Source organism: Micropterus dolomieu, linkage group LG16 (assembly GCF_021292245.1).
Source record: "Micropterus dolomieu isolate WLL.071019.BEF.003 ecotype Adirondacks linkage group LG16, ASM2129224v1, whole genome shotgun sequence".
NCBI classification, from domain to species: domain Eukaryota; kingdom Metazoa; phylum Chordata; class Actinopteri; order Centrarchiformes; family Centrarchidae; genus Micropterus; species Micropterus dolomieu.
The window spans coordinates 16,141,291-16,159,541 of NC_060165.1; the positions used below are offsets into that span (position 1 = coordinate 16,141,291).

An 18,251-nucleotide genomic window follows, 5' to 3' on the forward strand; every position below is an offset into this window, starting at 1 on the left:
CAGCACACACACACAGACACACGCACACACACAGCTGGCTGTGGATTCTACATCTTGTTCCATACATCTGTAGGTAAGCAGCTGACATGTTTTCATCTTCCTGCACACATAGCTGTACCCCTCTCTCTCTCTCTCTCTCTCTCTCTCTCTCTGCATGTGTATGTTAATCAGCAGCTTTGCATCTAGGAATAGGGATGTGTGGGTATGACTCCAACATGCATGCTGTTACACGCTGAGACACACACTCGAGCTGCAGCTTTAGGTAAACACACTCTCACACACAAACATACTGTATTTCCTTTAACACATGTAAGAGGGCTTGTGGTTTAGGATTAAGGAGATCAGAGGGAATCATTTATTCGTGGTAAATCTATAGGAAAATAGGAAATGTGTGTGGTGGTATATGTATTTGAGAGAGTGTGTCTGTTAGTGTGTCATCTGGGTAAACCTGACACATAAAGATGTTAACATCTGTAATTATCATGAATATCTGGCCTGAATTATGCAATCATATCCTTGTGTACACATTCCATTGTAGCACAAGGATGTTAGAATATATGCAAGCGTGTGTGTTATGTTGTTAGCAAAACACACACAAATTTCTGTGTGTGTGCGTCTGTGTGTGTGACTGCCCATTTGCATGTGAGTGCAGCACACTCCTAGTGGAACAGCGGAGTCCAAAAGGTGTTCAAATCCTGGGGATTAGCGAGACGTCTTTGGCTTCAACTGTCACCATGGTAAAGGCAGCCGGTGGAACGCCTGTGTTTGAGAGCGCTCTGTATAGTCGGCAGGTTCACTGCATTCATCAGCTCTAGGGCTAACACAAGCATCAGCTCGGCACAATTAATGTCATTCTCAAGCATGGGGAATATGTTTTATGAGTGGTGGAGGTGGAGTATAAGAGGCATGGAAGAGGTTTGGAGAATCAAACTAATCTGAGAAAAAGGGAGAAATGACAGTGCGGTATTGATGTTCTGAAAGGAATTCTGCACCTGGAAGTTGGATTTGTAAAATGGCATTTCAAAGAATCACCAGAGGAAACCCCACAGATTAGAATAGCAAGGCATTAATCTGGTTTGTAAATAGACTCAGGATATTGTTGTGGTTGTAAACCCTGCAGGATTTATGTGTTGAAGTCCGGCCTGTGATGCTGCTCATTTGGACTCATGACCAGAGGTTTTGCTATTCTCGGACACGAGAGTAGCTCTCATTATGGTCAATAATGTCCAGGGGCTATTGACTGTAGCTGATTGCACCCTTTCTGTCTGTGGATCTGTCCCTCACAACTCAGAAGTTAGTGATAAGACTCAATCATCAACTTGAATATGTTGTCAAACGAGGAATGATACAGTTCAACTTAAGCAGGGATTGACAAAACACAAACAGTAGGTAAATAATCTGTGTCTTTTTTTAAAACTGGCATGCACTTCAGTGGACTTGCGATTTTCTACTTAGGAGTTTGTCATTTTGGGACAGGTTGTGTCTTAGAGTTTGATGAGAAGATCGAAACCACTCTCATATCCTTCTGGTAAACATAAGGCTACAGCCTACAGCCGATTAGCTTTGCTTAACTTAAAACAGCAAGTCTGGATCTTTTCAAAAATAACAAAATCCACCTACCAGCAAGTCTGCCTACCGGCTCACCAATTAACACGTTATATGGTGTTTGTTTAATCTTCTCAAAACCAATGTGTAAAAACGACCTGTTGTGGTTTTACAGGGAGGTTATGAACTGGACTCCTACATGGCTAGAAGCAATAACTTCCCGAAGACTATGACACATGATACTCTAGAATACCAATACCTGACTGATTCATTTTAAATTACAATATTGGCATTCAATATCACATCAATCTTTATTGACATAATATTGTAGTGTTGTTTATAATGATGAAATTAACCAAAAGTAAAAAATGTATCCTGGAAGAAAACAAATAAAGTATTTTTTAATAAACTTTTATTGTTTGTTGGTGAAATGAGGACATAAAACACCTACAGTTACATCCACAGTCTTTCCCTGTCACAAGAATTTGCCATGACTATAATGACAACCACAATGATTGAAAGATGGATAGACAGCCACTTGTTTGCCAGGTTAAGCTCTCTAACACTTTCTAAAGCCCTTCAAATGTGCTGCTTTATGCAGGATAAATCCCTGCTGGCTTAGAGCGGCCAGTCAGATTGAATCTGTGCAATATTGACATCCCTGCGTAGCGTCAAAGTCAGGAGAGGACAACAGGAAAAAGCTATAAGTTGACTCCTTAGATTGGAGATAGAGCCTGTGATAAAGAGCTGAAATCGAAAATACAGGACCCAACAACACGTGGGAGGATGCACGTGTAAATCTACGCTCAAATTCATGTGCAACTACATATAACCATGGAAATAAGAGTGAAAACTAGTGCTAAATATACACAGCACCCACGCAGTAGATTCACAAAACCCCCACAACAGTATCCATTTGCAGGGAGGTAAATTATTCCATTATCCTAGACTGTATCATTGATCCTCAGGCCTCGCCAGGTTTGTTAAATAGTAATGACATCGGCCGCAGTAAATTCGTCTCCATTTGTGACTCCCCTCAGTGTAGAGCCTATCCATTTCAGTCACTCAGGAGTGACACACCGCTTTCTTTTTTTTAACTTTCATTCTCAGAGACTGTACTCCCCTCTTCATCTTTTTCTCTCTTGTTAGCTTTACTATGGCGGCCTTATTATGAGCAGAGTTCTCACAGAGGGTCTTGTAAAGCCATAACACCGCCGTCAGATAAATTTAAAATTGAGAAATTTACATGAAGAAATATGGTACAGCAGGTTGGAGGCTGATTGAGATCAAGATGGTTGATGGTCCTGAGAGAAGTGAGAGAGTGGGGGCTTCTTATGAACACACACACACACATACCTAATTGAAAGACAGGAGTCTGTTTACAGAGTTAATAAAAGAGGCTCTGGCAACAAACTAAAATGAGCATTACGAAGACTGCCGCAGGGTTTACTCTCCTGGACTAAGAATGGCACAACTGTATGTCAATATGGTGTCTTTGTCTCTCTCTCTCTCGCTCTCTTCTATTGCCCTTGTCTTTTACTGTCTGCCCTTCTTTTCTGCCTCTCTTTTGCTGTGTCCGTCCCTGCTCTATTGACCACACTACAGTGGCAGGCCCCATCTTTGTCAGGAGCAGCGAGACAAAACGCCAGCAAAATAATAGAGGGGGCTTGTAAATTCCCCACAGACACTTTTTATAGTTCCTTTCCACTTGCTCTGCTGCCTGTCAAACCAGACAATGCCTTCACTGGCATATATTTGATGTGGTGACGTGTGCTGACAAAAAAAGTTAAAGGCCCAATCTGGAATGATAGTAAAGCACAAGCTGTTGTGCGGTTCATTGGTAGCTAGCACAGTACATTATTAATTTGTTAGCTTGATTGTTAGCTGGCATTGATAGTTTATGACAGCTAAAAACTAGTTCTACATTACCAACAAAAAATGTTTTGTTTACATATTAATGCTGCTATCACCAATGTTTTTACTTTATGAATGGATCACATGACTAACAACAAATCCACAGAGAATTATCTACCAACTTTGCATCTCCACTCAGCTCTGTGGAGCGTTTTAGTGTCTTTCAGCACATTGGGGTTTTTTTGGCCCGCAACTTTAATGTTTTTGTTCACTCCCACCGCTCTCTTTTCTGTCTACAGAAAATAAAAGCTACCTGCCCAGCAATAACACCAGACAGACAAAGTTAGCAACTAGCTGGTGAACACAGTTGAAGAAATTACTAAAGAGCCAGATATTTTCTTCAGGAGTTGCTGGAGAGCAAAACAACGCTAAAAGAAAAGTGAATATTGGACGCCAAATGAATGCTAGTAATGCTAAGTATCTGCTGAGGGTGTAAAAATGCTAATCTCTGCTGACAAGTTCACCATATCATTACATGTATAACGTATTGGGAGATACAGTGAGATCTAGGAATAGAGTTTATCTTAGAAAATCCTGACCTTGAAGAGAGTACATGTACATTTCCATGATTGAAAAACAAAATCATGCTTTATTGGGGCTTTAAACGTTAGATAATTGTTATGTTATTTATGCTACTTTTCTGCAGGACCTAAAATAAAAAACATCTATCTTTGAGGAAACTGTTTGCATGTGTGCCATGACAAGATGAGTCAACCATCAACAAAATACCATCTGCTATGTCACTTGAGTCAAATCAGACAAAGAATGGAACGTTTTCTACTTGCCTGAGTGATTGGAAAGAACACTCAGTTCTGTCCAAAACCGATCCTTTCAAAATAGTCAGAAACTTAAAAACATGCTGTGAAGTGAAGGAAGCATTTTGCGCTCTACATGTACATGAGTTTCCTTTTACCACACACTAAGTGAAAGTGATATTGACATGAAATGTGACAATGCCAGCCAAACTGAATTAAACATATTTCCCACAATCTAAATAATTGATCAGTTATGCATGAAATTGACAAAGAGGCAATCAATTTGCTCTAAGCTTCACAACTTATTAAAATGTTTCTATGTAGAATCAAATAAACTTGGCTTCTCAACAAAACATATTTCCCTTTCTCTTTAAAGGCAGCGTTTAATAGTTCATTGGCCTTTCTGTAAGACTTCAGAAATTGCTGGCAAAATGTCTTGAAGAAGCCCAGGCCTGTGTGCACGCGTGGGTGTGTGTGTTGCTACTACAGAACAGTACATGTGGGCAAGTACACAATTGCACTAACATGCACAGTCAGATCCAAATTCATTTACAATCATATCTCTGCATACATGAAATGTGACCGTGTGAGTGGGTTGGCTGGAGCAAGCTTGAGAACACAGGCATCTAAAAACAACTACACATCATCGGAAACTGATTTTCATGATGTTCCGTCAGAATGCTAAAAGTAGGGAGGGTGTGGGAAGCTCTATGTTTAACCCCCCCCCCCCGGTAGTCAGTCATCATATCTCAATATCTGACTGTGTATCCAGGTTGGTTTCATCCCTCCAGGTTCCCTCCAGGCTGGAACAGAGGGGAAGACTGCAGGTCATGTCCCTCCTCTCCTGATCAGTGAGAATGCGCCTTGGACTCTTATGGTAGTGGCTGATTGATCTTGTGCGCGCCGAAGAAAACAGCAAGAACTTGATAGAGTAGAGAGAACTGGCCTGGATTAGGGGAATAAAGTGAGTGGTAAATAAACTTGTCAGAGAGAAGAACAAAGGCTGACAATGAAGAAAAAGCATGAAATAACACTCATAAAGAGAATAAGAGCGTGATAGAAACGCTGGAGAGAGAATTTATCTGTGATTGCTGATTTCTGTGAACACTACTCCCACACAAACAGATCTTTCTCCATCTGTTTTAAAGAACAAACATATCTGAGATTGAAAGAGAGCAAGGCCAAAACTGGGGTGGGTGTGGGGTTTAGTGGGGAGTTAAGTACAGCTAAAGCATACAGGTTGTTGTTCTCACAGGGGAAATTCCTTTGGTGCTCCAGTCTTTTCACTGAGGCAACAGGCTAGTGACTTTGAACCACTCGGCGCTCCACAAAAGAGGTCCCTCTATTCTTATGTTGGCAACCCGGATCCTAATTCTTAACAAACCTCCCCCAACCCTACTCACACATACATTATTTCTTGACCACTTCTCACTGAATAGAGTACATATGGATAGTAGTTCTTTAAGTTAAAGTTCTCTAATTGGTCAGTCCATGTAGTGGCCCAACCACTGCGAGACAGCATGCATGTGAGCAAAAGCATAAATACTGACCACCACATCTAACAGGACACCACTAATTGTGGGGTGTCCATAATACTTAAGTCTTTGTTGTGATTTGTGGTGGGCGACATATTTTTTTAGCCTGCTAACTTCAGCAGTCGCTAGTGGGTGGCATAGATTCTCTACTTGATTTACTTTACGGCCTGGAAAAACAGCTGAAAAGCAGGTCACACTCTGAGAAACAGAAGCTCGGCCTTCCAAAAATGTTCAATGAAAAGAAAAAGCAGCAGATGCAAATTGTGTCAAGTTTTCGACAACTCCGATTTAGCTGCTCAAGAGTGGATGAAAGTATGTCACTTTGTCCTGTCTGTTCTTGTCTTTTAGGCCATTTTGCCGGAAAGTTAGTCAAACCCACCTGAGGGAGCAGGAGGATGGAGAACAACATGTGAGCGATCCGTGCGCCACTGTCGACAGCATGCTTCGCCTCCTCCAGACCTTGGCTTTCTGCTTCGGATGTTTTTTGCTACTTCACAGGCAGGCTGTGGCTGACGAAGAGGCTCTCTGGGGGCAGACGCCATCAAGAGAAAACGCACCTGAAAATAGACAACGCTCTAACTGGTGGACCCCGTCTCTGCCAAAGCTCCCTTCCTTTCCCTCACTACCATTCCAAATCCCCTTTTATGGAAGCTCGGACAATAAAGAGAAGGCTGTTGTGTTGACCACAAACGCCAAAAGTCTGACAGAACCAGTTGATCACTTGCAAGACCACTCGGTGTCAGGTGAAGGGAGCATTTTTGAAACCTCTGAACCACCAACGACTGGGACTCGGGGGCTCCTAGCTAGCGTGACAAAGATAAGAACAGAACCACTTCCCACAGGGACATCAGATTCTCCACACAGCAGCATAGCGCAGAGCTACAATGATACTCTTGTTTTAGACTCCTACTCTCCCACAAGCAGTTATGTCAGAAACACTCTGTTCACCAACAGTCCCGCCAGCACAAGCGCTCCTGAACAAAATGCAACACATACTCACCCACCACAGGGAACTGCACGAGCAGCCGGACCCAGCAAGGCTGCCACTTCACAACACCCCCCATCACACACTGATAAAGAGGAGGCTGAAAATTTAACAGTAAAGATGTGGTCAACGATAGCACCAGAAACTACAGTTCCTACTGCCTTGACACGGGCAGCAGCCCAAACCACAACAACAAATCCAGGACTGGTGGACACCACACAAGCCAGCACACACACTCTGGGGCCTGTTACTACCCCTACTCCCTCAGAAACCACGTTTGTCAGACAACCACACGACCCGACTGTCAGTATTACTCTCCATGCTGGAGAGGCCACAATGACAGAAACCCACCCCACTCAGAGCGAGGCTGACCTGGGCTTCTCCCAGGCCAGGTCGGGGCCCATGGAGGGACAGCCGGTGGTAATCACCACAGCCATGGTGATCGATCACAAACCTGTGCCAGAATCCATAATAAGCACAACTCAGAGCCAAAGTGTTCACTTCTCAATAGCAGGAGGTAAGCAAAGTTAAACAAATCAATAGTGATCAATCATATGCAGGCAGGTCTTAAGTGTTCAATAAATGGCTGTCAAAAGGCTGCAGACAGTTCGGCTTGATCGATGACATTTCTGACTTGGTAAGTAGTCGAAGGTCCGACATTAGCATAAATCCAGATCTTGTTGAAACCCTGTCAACAATCAATAAGTACATGTCTGGAATCAACATTTACATGATTGCAATGACGGGTTATGTGTTGAAATCTCTGTACACCATGCTAGGGGAGAGTATGTATAGTATAGTATAGTTAAGATTTTTTTTTAATATAATGTGGCATTACACTGTGGTGGTTTAAATGGATGGACAAATACATTTCAGTAACATAACAGCTTTCAGAAGTTGGAGTAGTTCCACCATACTGCAATCAAAAACATCTACAAAAGAATAAAACATCTTAATTGTTTGCAATGATTGCTTCCCACAGACTTTGAACTATTCAATAAAATAGTTCCATGACACAGAAAATATGGAAGGGATAATAAAGCATCAAAATCTGTTGTGAAATCTGCTTTGGAAAGTTAAAAAGCTTTTTTGAGTGATGTTTTGTTGTTGACTGTCCCCAGCCTTACCCAAAGATAGTTTTGCCTTTCACAATTTCTTCCAATGAGTAATTCGTACCACCCAATTTAAATAAACAGCCCATTAACAGTCTATAATGAGTTTTCAAGCAGAAATCCCCCCCCCCAACATTGCACAAGTGATTACCTCAGTGAATGGAAGGAAAGAGTGTTTGGTTGAATGCCACTTGATGGGGGTTTTCTCTACAGAGCATGAAAAGGCAAAGATGATGAACTTAAACGGCTACTGGTAGCCAGTAGGTTTCAGTAGACTTTCACATGACATTGAGGCAAAACCTCCATCTTCAAGGCCCATCCCCCAACACTGGTTGCAGTCTGGTGTCTGTATACTTAATGAGTCTTCAGGGGAACATCCACCTCCAGGTACAGACGCATTCATCATGTAGGGTCAAAGGTTGGGCCAGAAAATGATGAGCCGATTATTCTCAGCCATGGAGGTTCCGTGTCCATCTGATAAAACCATGGCTGTTTGGAGGATGTATACACACAGATGTGTCACTCAACGTGTGTGCACATAATGATATCTTGATCAATAATGATATTAGCTTGAATGTTTAAATGCTGTAATTCCACCAAAAGTCCATTAATATTGGTACATAAAATGAATGAATTACTTGTTGTCATAGCTGTAGATAATTACAAAAACCATGAGGCATAATCATGAAGAAATTATTCCTAGCAAAGATTATGTTATGTCATATTCTTCTCACCCTTAAAATCAAAGATAAAGTACAAACAACAATTACAATATCTTTACTGCAGTAGTGCCAAAATGCAGTTTTTGCTCACAGATTTAAAAATTCGGTAAAAATTTAAAAGTAAGTTTTCAACTCCTGACTACACCTGTTTCATAAACTTCTTAATGTTAGTTCTTGCCCTCTGTTTCTTGAACATGCAAACTGTGCTTAAATCACATTGACTTTCTGTTTTTTTAAACAAAGTTTAGCTTATGACAAAATTACTTGACAAAATCTCATGTTAAGGTCAATTTAGTAGCTGTTCTGCAGCTTTCAGTCATATGGCATGCTCTTCCTTTACATACAGAGTGTGCCGAGTTGTCACAGAGTTGTGGATGTTTTGATTTCTGTTTTGAGCACTTTAAGGCTCTTTCATGTGTGACACAATCAAAAGCTGGAGAACGGTTTCTAAATAGACCTTGAAATGAGATTGTTTTGTCAGCTGCTGTTTCCAAGGTCAAAAAGGAACTTTGAGACTACGCTATTGGATATTTACAGATAGCAATCTATATGCACAATGACAAAAGGTACATTAACAGTTCCCCAGTGGAAAATAAAGGTCGAGAGTCAGGTTTTTTTTTTGCAGTGTTGGCATGCAACTATATCAGATCTTGTGTATCTGACACTGCTTTAAGCTGTTTGCTTTGAAACTGGCGTTGTGTTTAGTCTACAGCGCCCAGTGTTGTGTCTGCACTGGTTTTTAATTATGCATTGTATGGCGGCATGCAGGAAAGATAGGGAGCTTGGCCAGGTTGAGGCGGGCTGCTGTGGCTGCGTATCAGTATTCCAAGCGCACACTCAGCAAAACCACCATCTCTCCTGTGGGACCATAAGCCCGCCAGTCGCTGTTCATGGATGCTGAACATGCTCCTCTGTCCCTTCCTCTCCGCTCCCTCCCTCCCAGCTCCACTCCTCCTTTTGCAATCTTTTTTTGCCTCTTTACAAACACAAATCCCTGTCTGTTTGTTCCATGGCCAGACATGTCAGCCATTGCTGCTTTGAAGGGTAAAAATGTTTTGACAGGGATGAGAGAAGATTCTGATCACTCATGGAGAAACGACAACCAGTGCTTGCTTTTATACACCCTAGTAGTCAGCTTGGTGCAGTATTGCACAGGAGTCTTGCAGTGTTCAAATGATTACACCTTGCCAAAGGACACAGGAGGAGACTAATATGAAAATGAAAGCACGGCACCCCTGCATTATCATACATTATCCCAATGTGAACATTCTATCTGTGTGCTGTGATCTATTTAAGCTGCACGAGGTGAATCATTTCTTTATGAAGGTGTGGAACATCTTCATCACAAACGGGTGGGTTTTTCATTGCTCGAGAGAGCATTTGCTAGGTGGCGTTGCCCTTGAGGAGGCTGTCAGGTATTTAAAAAACAGCAATGCTCTGCTTCTGTGTGTGTAATCCTCTACTAAGGGACACTCCGACATCCAACAGCATGGGCAATTATGAGAGGAGAGAGCGGGAAAAGAACTGGGGGTTGAGGCTGATGGGATGTGGGGGGTGAAGTAGGTTTTCTAAAGCATCTCAGATAGCCACTGCTGTACATTATCTTCAAAAAACCTTTCCTTCCTCCTGCTCCTTCTTTCCCCTCCTCCCACCTTTTCCATTACGGTATGCTGTACTAACAGACAGTGCCGAGACTAGACCTTTAACACACTCCATTAGTACCTGCAAGAATATATTGTCTCTGTGATCCGAGCGCCATAACAAACAGCTAAAGCACGGCCATTGACAGATTAACTGATTATGGAAATAGTTTTACTCGCAGAGCATGTGACATGGTTTTCTGATGCCCTTGTATAGAATTTACATGGAAAGTGATCTTTAATGCAAATAGAGAACACTGTCTGGACTTTTATATTATGGTAATCTTCTCATAATGACTTCTTTAACCAGACAGGAGTTTTAAAAAAACTGGATGGATTAGGCCTGTTTGTTTTTAGGATTTGACCCAAAGCTCCCAGGCCGATTTACTCTGACTAATGTAAATATGCAATTAAAGAGCAATCTGGATTATTTGTCACCTTTAATCAGACTGATCTTAAAGCAAGACTTGGTTGGGAGAGTAAAGGCGTTAGAAAATGCAACGGATCCCATGGTAACTATCTTAAAAATGAGCCAAATAGGCAACATGATGCAATTTTGTGCAAGTACAGCCAGAAACAATTCAAGAAGAGGTATCTCAGTCATAATATCCCATTTTTATGCATCTGATTAGGAGCATCCAACTCTCTCCTGCACTGCTATCCAAACCGCTCCTTTTCTTTCTTATCACTCTGAGCTCAGAGTGTATTCTTGTATTCTTTTACAAACTCTCTGCGGGCTTATGTAGATAAAGCAGAGTGTAATGGAGTGCAACATCATTTTTTGTTTATTATTTCTGGAAGCTGGAGATAATGAGGAGCATCTGAAACGTTGAATAACTGCCGCACCAAAATGGATCAGCATTGCCTCAAAGATTTTGCTCACTTTAAATTCAATTTAGGCTATATCTCTGGACGAAACCTACATTTTCCTTCCGCATGCACATGTAGAAACCATCCATTCACAGCCTGAGGTGAAGGCGGCACACAGAAAATTACATTAAGGTTAAAACACTTTAAGGTTATGAAGGCCAAGATAAATTATGTATGCACTAATTAGGTGGACAGTAAAATGATAATTCAGCACATGTGTATTTTTGAACTGTTCAATATACTAAGACTGAGATCCACTCATGCCTCCCTCTCTCTAATCCCCTTTTGCTTTTATTTTGCTCTGTCAGCAGAGTATCCATAAACAGCTGGTCATCAGTAATTTTGCTTGTGATGTGCTAAAGAGATGAGCTCCACTGTTTGTACTGTACGAGTGAGTGAAGGAGAGCACATGTTTACTGTCCTTATATCTCATTTGTAGCAGATCTTGTTAGATGGTGAAATTTAATCACAGGCACATCAGAGTGTCTGTACTGCAGATGCTGCAGGGATCTGGCCGTGGTGTACAGTGTCTCCTCCCAATTCACTGGACAACAGACAATATCTTAACTGCAAAAACATACTGTGACAACAGCAAAAAATCAAGGAAACTGATTTTAGTACCCCTTTCAAGTCAGGAACTGTCAGAATATTTTCAAGAAAAATAAAACTTACTTTTCCTTTTTTGAACTTGGAAATTTGAGAAAAGTTGAGTTTAAAATAAATGCCATCCTTTGCTCGGAAGAATTACTTACTTAGTAACTTGAGAAATTACATACTCAAATTTAATATTTAAAATTTCAAGGCAAAATACTTTGATTAATTTGTGTGTATCCTTGATGTCTGAAAAACATGTCAAATTATTGTCTTCCTCATAAAACATCAAACATAAAACACAAGTGTGAAACTGTGGACTGCGTATTGTGATGCCTGCACGTTCGTGTCCTTGTGTGCAGACAACATAGACTGTATATAAGAAATGGACATAGTCATCGTGACGTCACCCGTTGGTTTGTGGACTGCCGTTTTGAAGCCTCGAGTTTGGCCGATAGGGCGCCGCCATGTCGAGTTTATGCAGGAAGTGCCCGGAAGTGACGATACGGCGCAGCTAACGGCCGTGTGCGGAGCTAGCTAGCTTGCTTAGCTAGGTGCAACTGTAACTCAGTTAACTGTCATTTTAACAGAGCTGATAACTTTGTCTAGTGAACAATAGTCTTAAAACTAAATGTACTCACCAGAGAAAGTGAACTATTAAGCTTTTTTAATGGTGCTGGTTAAATTTACACAGTGCCGAGGGTACAGTCGGCACTAGTCTGATTGACAGATCGCCATGGTAACGACTTGTCAATCATAGATAATCCCGCCCTGAAACATACTCTGCTTTGTGGTCTATTTTAAAGTAAATGGGACCATAATTTACTAAATGAACATCATTTTGTGTTGAAGAAGACTTGAAACTAGCAACTGAGACCATAAACTCATCAGGAAAGTGTTACTGGGGTAATTATTCAGCTGAGAAGTAGGGTAATTTTCCCATTATTTTTAATGGAGCTGGACTTCTTTTTGCAACCAGAAGAGTCGCCCCCTGCTGGATTTTCAATAGAATGCAGGTTTCAGGGACTTCCGCATCGGCTTCATATTGTAGACCGGAAGCTTCCCGCTTGGTAAAAACACAATGCTCCTAGAGGTCAAAAACTCCAAATGGTACCTTTAAACCTTTATTTACCCAATAAACAAGTTTTTGTTCAAATAACCTTTCTTCAAAAAACTTGAGAGTTTGAGATGCACAAACTAAGAAATCTATTTCCTAAGACTTTTGAGTACCAGACGATTGTTAAACTTTTATATACAAAGCCCAAAACTGAAATGGAAAAGTTTTATAGTGGAATAGCCATTGATCATCAGAAACTCCACAGGGTACCTTTATGTCACAAAAAGGAAGACTTGAGATGTCTTGCAATTTGCTTATGAAATCTTGTTACTAGACTTTGACTCGCCTTAAAGGACTTGAGACTTGAATAATGACTTGCTCTAAGAGACACAAGACTTTTGTATGTGCAGGTGTATACCTGTGCAGTATTTGTTTGTGTTACTCATCACTCTCCTTCTCCTTTGGCTGAGACAGATCTCCTGCTGTGTAGAGGTCAACAGTGCAATAACGTGATGAGCGGATTTTACTTCGGAGACTTCTAAAATTTACAATTGACTCGGGGGCTGTGAACGTGACCTAGATTTTACTGTATGATAGTAGCTGGCATTGCCTCATAGCCGTCACAAATTTTTTTCCTAGCACGTTATTCCTCCCACTAGCCTTATGCCTCGGTATCTTTTATTAATATTAATTCTGAAGCTATAAACTAACAGAGGACCTGGTATCCCCAGCTTCATCACGGAGTCAGCTCATCAGTTTTCCCCAACAGATTCACTCGCTGAATATCGTCCCAAATCTCATCTGGTCCATCATTCATTTATAATTGCTGCGCTGTGTGGCAAAACACACACATCTTGTGCAGAGGGCTTGCTGTGAAAACTGTGTCTTTTTGTGAGGTTGCCAAAGGGAAAAGGGAATGATGTGGCTCAGTCATGTAGTCATTTCTCTGTCTCTTGGTCTTGTCTTGTTTCCCTCTTTGTAGCACTAACACAGATGATTGAACAATGGGTCTGGATTTGTGATGGACCAGGATGTGCACACACTGATAAGCATGCACACACACATCAGGATGTCAATGTAATTAGACTACAGAGGGCCAGACTACTGTGCTATGGATGACTGGCTACAACTAAGTGGGTGATAGACAGATCCATTTGACAGAACTGGGTTAAGAAATATAGTCCCTCCATTTTCTGCAGTGTGTTTCAGACTCACTGTGAGCAGAGAGGGTTAAACTTATTTTTGACAGGCTCCAGAATTGCTAATCTTTTTTTGTTTCTCAGACTACTTGGAGCTATGCTATGTGGAGTTCTTTAAATTGTATTCCTGATCGCCTTGAGATCGCTCAGAGGTTAAATTGCATGTCTCTTCCCAGACCTGCCAGGCAAAGAGGATAAGGAGGATGAGGAAGGTGTGGTTCCTTCAACAGATGGGGATGGTGACACCAGTTTGGCAGACACTTCCACGCTATCCACTAAGCTCCTAACAACATCCCTGCCACTGAGCACAGGTGAGCAAACAAATCCCTTAAACAAACACTGTAACTAATTTCAAAGTCCCATCGGTTTCAAATGTGTTTGGTCTGCCATGCTGTTAGGAGGACAACGAAAAAGGACTGCATGCTGTTTGTTTCAGAAGCCTTTCTTCAGCCGTTTCAATATCTGAAAATCTGTTACAGGACTGGGAGAAACAATTACCCTGCATGCTTTGCCTGAGGCCACTAATTGCTTCCGATGGGAGCAGAAAACTTTTCATTCAAGCTGTGATTTTGGAGAACTCCTGAGAACAGAATAGATGGGGAACAATACCCTCTAGATAAATAAATATTATGTCATCAATCCAAAGACAATATCTGCCTTTAAAAAACTAAAAACACACATATGCATTAATTAAGTAGCCCACTGGCCAACAGCACACGATTCCTTTTAAATGAAGAGTTGCTGCATACGTCATTTTCAATAAATAACACATTACTATTTATTCTATTTGGGAAGCTATAGCTTAAGGCAGGGTGTCAAATCGCTATTTTAAATTATAGATGTGTGATTTATAACGTGGTTAGCATACAAAAGTATTAGGTGCAAATATATCAGGTTATATCAGAATTCAGCTACACAGACAATACCTGTTAAAAGGATCAATTTACTGTTGGCTTCTGGTGTTTTCATGGGATCTGTTGACAAGAAGAAAAATATAGAAAATCACTAGACTTATCCTTTAAGCTAAATCAAAAAATATTCTCATTATCTGAAGATAAAATGTGTTCAATGTAAAAATCACATATATTAGTCCTTCATCATGAACTTAATTTCCAGTATTTATTAAAAGACTCACTTTCAGCCCAGTTCACAGGAGCAGATGTAACCCACATTACCTCGCCCAGATTAGCAAATGTTGTCAAATGATTTTCAAAAATAGACCTGTCAAATGTGCCACTCACTGATGATGGGATGCTACGGGGCTCTCTAGCTCAGTATGTCACGAGTGAGTGAGTGAAACAATAATGTTAGTATTAAGTCTGCCTGCCATTTGAATGTGTACTCCCTAAAGCAAAAACCTGCTGTTGAAAAGCTGCACATAAACACATTTACAGCTCTCCAATTTCATTTAATGGACCCACACCAGGTGCTTTTGCATTAAGTGCAACTTTTCAAGAAGCAGATAAACCCTCCCCCTCACATTTCCCAACACACAGGCTCCTCCTCAACAAACATGATCTAACTTACTTTTTCTGAGGTGAGTTAAATTGAAAATGAAGGCAATCAGATGAAAACTACATAGAGCTCTCAGTTTCATGAAGTGTTTGGGGTTGCTGCCATTGTAACATGAGAGGAATCCTTCACCTTTATAAGCTCAGCTGGTCTAGAGGTTATGGTGCCTTCGGTGAGACTTTTCAAGATTTACTAGCAAAACCCAAAGAAATTAAGACATTAATACAGCGCCTGTGCACTAATAGTTTTTCCACTGATACGTAAATAAAACTCACAAGAAATGATCTGTGATGCAAGTCGTTTAATAGCAGTTGCTGATTTTTTAGAAGATTAGTGTTCATTTGTCTTTCATACTGTGTGCTATCGGTCTGTATTAATAATTAACTGAATTGTAATCATCATTTAATAGCTGCAGACATTATGAAAGAAGGGCTAAATGTAGAATATTGCCATGTTGATCAAATTAAACCAGGACATGATTTTTAACCATGCTATCGCAGCCTAGCATGATAGTGGCAATGTCGGTCGGTCGGTCGATCCATCACTTTGGTCTTCACTGATATATCTCATCTATTAAATGGAAACAATATATTCCCAGTGAATGAATCCTGCCCAATGCCTGATATTCCTGTAGCGCCATCATCAGATCAAAATTTGAACTGTCTTACTTTGGGTTAAGACCAAATACCTGCAAAACTAATGACATTCCCATTTTTCTCTTTACTTTAGGTTTTTTGGTAATTTACACGTTAGCATGCTAACACACTAAACTAAGATGGTAAACGTGGTATATGACAGTTAGCATTGCCATTGTCAGTATGTTGCCATACTAGCATTAGCATTTAGCTCAAAGTACAGCTTTACAAAGCCGCTAAGATGGCTGTAGACTTATGGTCTTGTTTTAAACCTTAATAACAGATTTGTTTTGGCTACTTGGGGGCAATGGAAACAAGTTGTCAACACGATATTGACATATCATCACTGTTTAAGTTGATATGGCAAACTTGTTAGCAAACAGCTTCTTATTTTCACATTTAGCAGAACATTATTATTCATTTGAAGTTATTAACTGGCCACCTGGTGTATAATATTCACTTTTAGTTGTTTTGGTCTCTACCAACTCCTGAGGGAAATATTTGGATCTTACCGATTAAATGCTTCACTGTGTTCCCCAGCTAATCGTTAGCTGTGCCTGTCATCTTTTGTTGCTGAGAAGGAACACAAAGTCTTTAGATTACATTTTAGAAGGTTTTATTATATCAAATGACTATCAGTCAGTGTCCACAGGCACTTTGCTTTCAGGCTGTGTCTATCTACTATAGATATGCTTGCTGTCCCTTGCATGAGAGACTTGTTCCCACAGGAATGTGTCAGATGACCGAGCAGCTGCATGCAGTGGAACATGACGCTCTGATCCATTCTTGTACTGTAGCCACCTCATACCGAACCCTGTCCAGGCTGCTCAGATGTGACATTTATCGACAGGAGTGAGGCAAACAAAACATGGCACTAATTAAATAACTATCACGTTTTCCACTCAGCCTGACTCAGTGACATACAAATCATCACCATTGCCCTGGAAAGTAAACAATTGGAGTGACAAGTCATTGGCATAACACTGTACTGAACCGCACCTACTTTATCAGTGGGCCCCACATTCAGTGTGTCTGCAGCTGTGTGTTTGTTTTACACTGCAGCCACATTTCCCACACAGCTACAGTCTGTTTTGATAGGATGGCATTGTCAGTGCAGTCATACAGTTCAAGTTTATTAAAGCACTGACATATGCCCTGATTTAAAGCTGCTATTGTCTAAACTTTCAACAAGACTAAACATAGCTCCTCTTTATTTTCTCAACATGACACCTGAGTTCTAATTCAATATGGAGTTTGAACAAAATAGTGGTCACATCATTATTTAAGTGTAGTGCTACAAGTAATTGTTATCACTAATTAATCTGTTGACTATTAGCCATACTAATTAGCCAGGCACGGCACTAGGGATGGCAATGCTGGTCAGTCGATCGGTTCACCACCGTGGTCTGCAACATCTCAAATATTACTGGGTGGATTACCACAAAATGTGTTAGACATTCATGGTTCCCAGACCAGGAATCTTAACGACTTTGGTGATCATCTTACTTTTCCTCTAGTGCCACCATAAGGTTGACATTTGTGATTTTGAGTGAAAAGTCTTAACTACTGGATGGTGTGTCATGATGTTTTGTACAGACATTCATGGTCCCCTTTGGATGAATTGTTATCACTTTGGTGATCTCCAGACTTTTCATCAAGCATCAACATAAGGTTGAAATTTCTATTTGTCAAATGCTTTGGTGTATGACCAAATACTGGCAAAGCTAATGGCTTTCCCATAAGCCCCTTCTGTACTTAGTGCTAATTAGCAAATATTTGCATGGTAATGCACTTAACTAAGATGGTGACCCTGCTAAATATTGGCAGCTAAACATTCATAGATGTGTTAAAATATAATAAACCTATTAATAATAATAACACACACAGTATACATCATTACATCCGCATAAACATTAGCATGTTAGCATTGTCTCTGTGAGCATGGTCCCATGAGCTGGTGTTATCATTTAGCTTAATACAGCCATACAGATCTGTTAGTGTAGTTGTTGACTCTTGTTTTCAACATTTATTCAGTTAGATTAATCGATTGTTTAGTCAAAAAAGAGTGAAAAAAGGTCTATTGCAAGTTAGGTGGTGTCTTAAGTGCTTGTTTTGTCTGTACCATTCCAAGATTAAAAGGTACTCAATTGTGATGTGACATTGTGATGTGATGTTTTCA

The 18,251-nt window shown here is 40.7% G+C and overlaps 1 protein-coding gene and 1 long non-coding RNA gene across 4 annotated transcripts in view; one reads left to right on the forward strand and one right to left on the reverse strand.

Annotated features, from left to right (window-relative positions):
• The window catches only part of prrt4b (proline rich transmembrane protein 4b), a 23,416-nt gene continuing 5,165 nt past the window's right edge, over nucleotides 1–18,251 (forward strand). Inside the window, exons 1-3 of one of the 3 annotated variants that reach the window (XM_046071983.1) lie at nucleotides 1–73; nucleotides 6,098–7,251; nucleotides 14,102–14,236. In XM_046071983.1, coding sequence (XP_045927939.1) covers nucleotides 6,189–7,251; nucleotides 14,102–14,236 — 1,198 coding nt within the window. In that variant the 5' untranslated portion in view covers nucleotides 1–73; nucleotides 6,098–6,188. Of the gene's footprint in view, nucleotides 74–215; nucleotides 263–6,097; nucleotides 7,252–14,101; nucleotides 14,237–18,251 lie in introns of those variants that run through there. The other 2 variants (XM_046071982.1, XM_046071984.1) reach the window with 2 other exon arrangements.
• LOC123984839 lies at nucleotides 1,941–6,599 on the reverse strand. Its single transcript, XR_006828532.1, has 2 exons — nucleotides 6,129–6,599; nucleotides 1,941–5,160 (listed from the first exon to the last, which is right to left on the reverse strand). It is a non-coding gene; the product is annotated as an uncharacterized LOC123984839 (long non-coding RNA).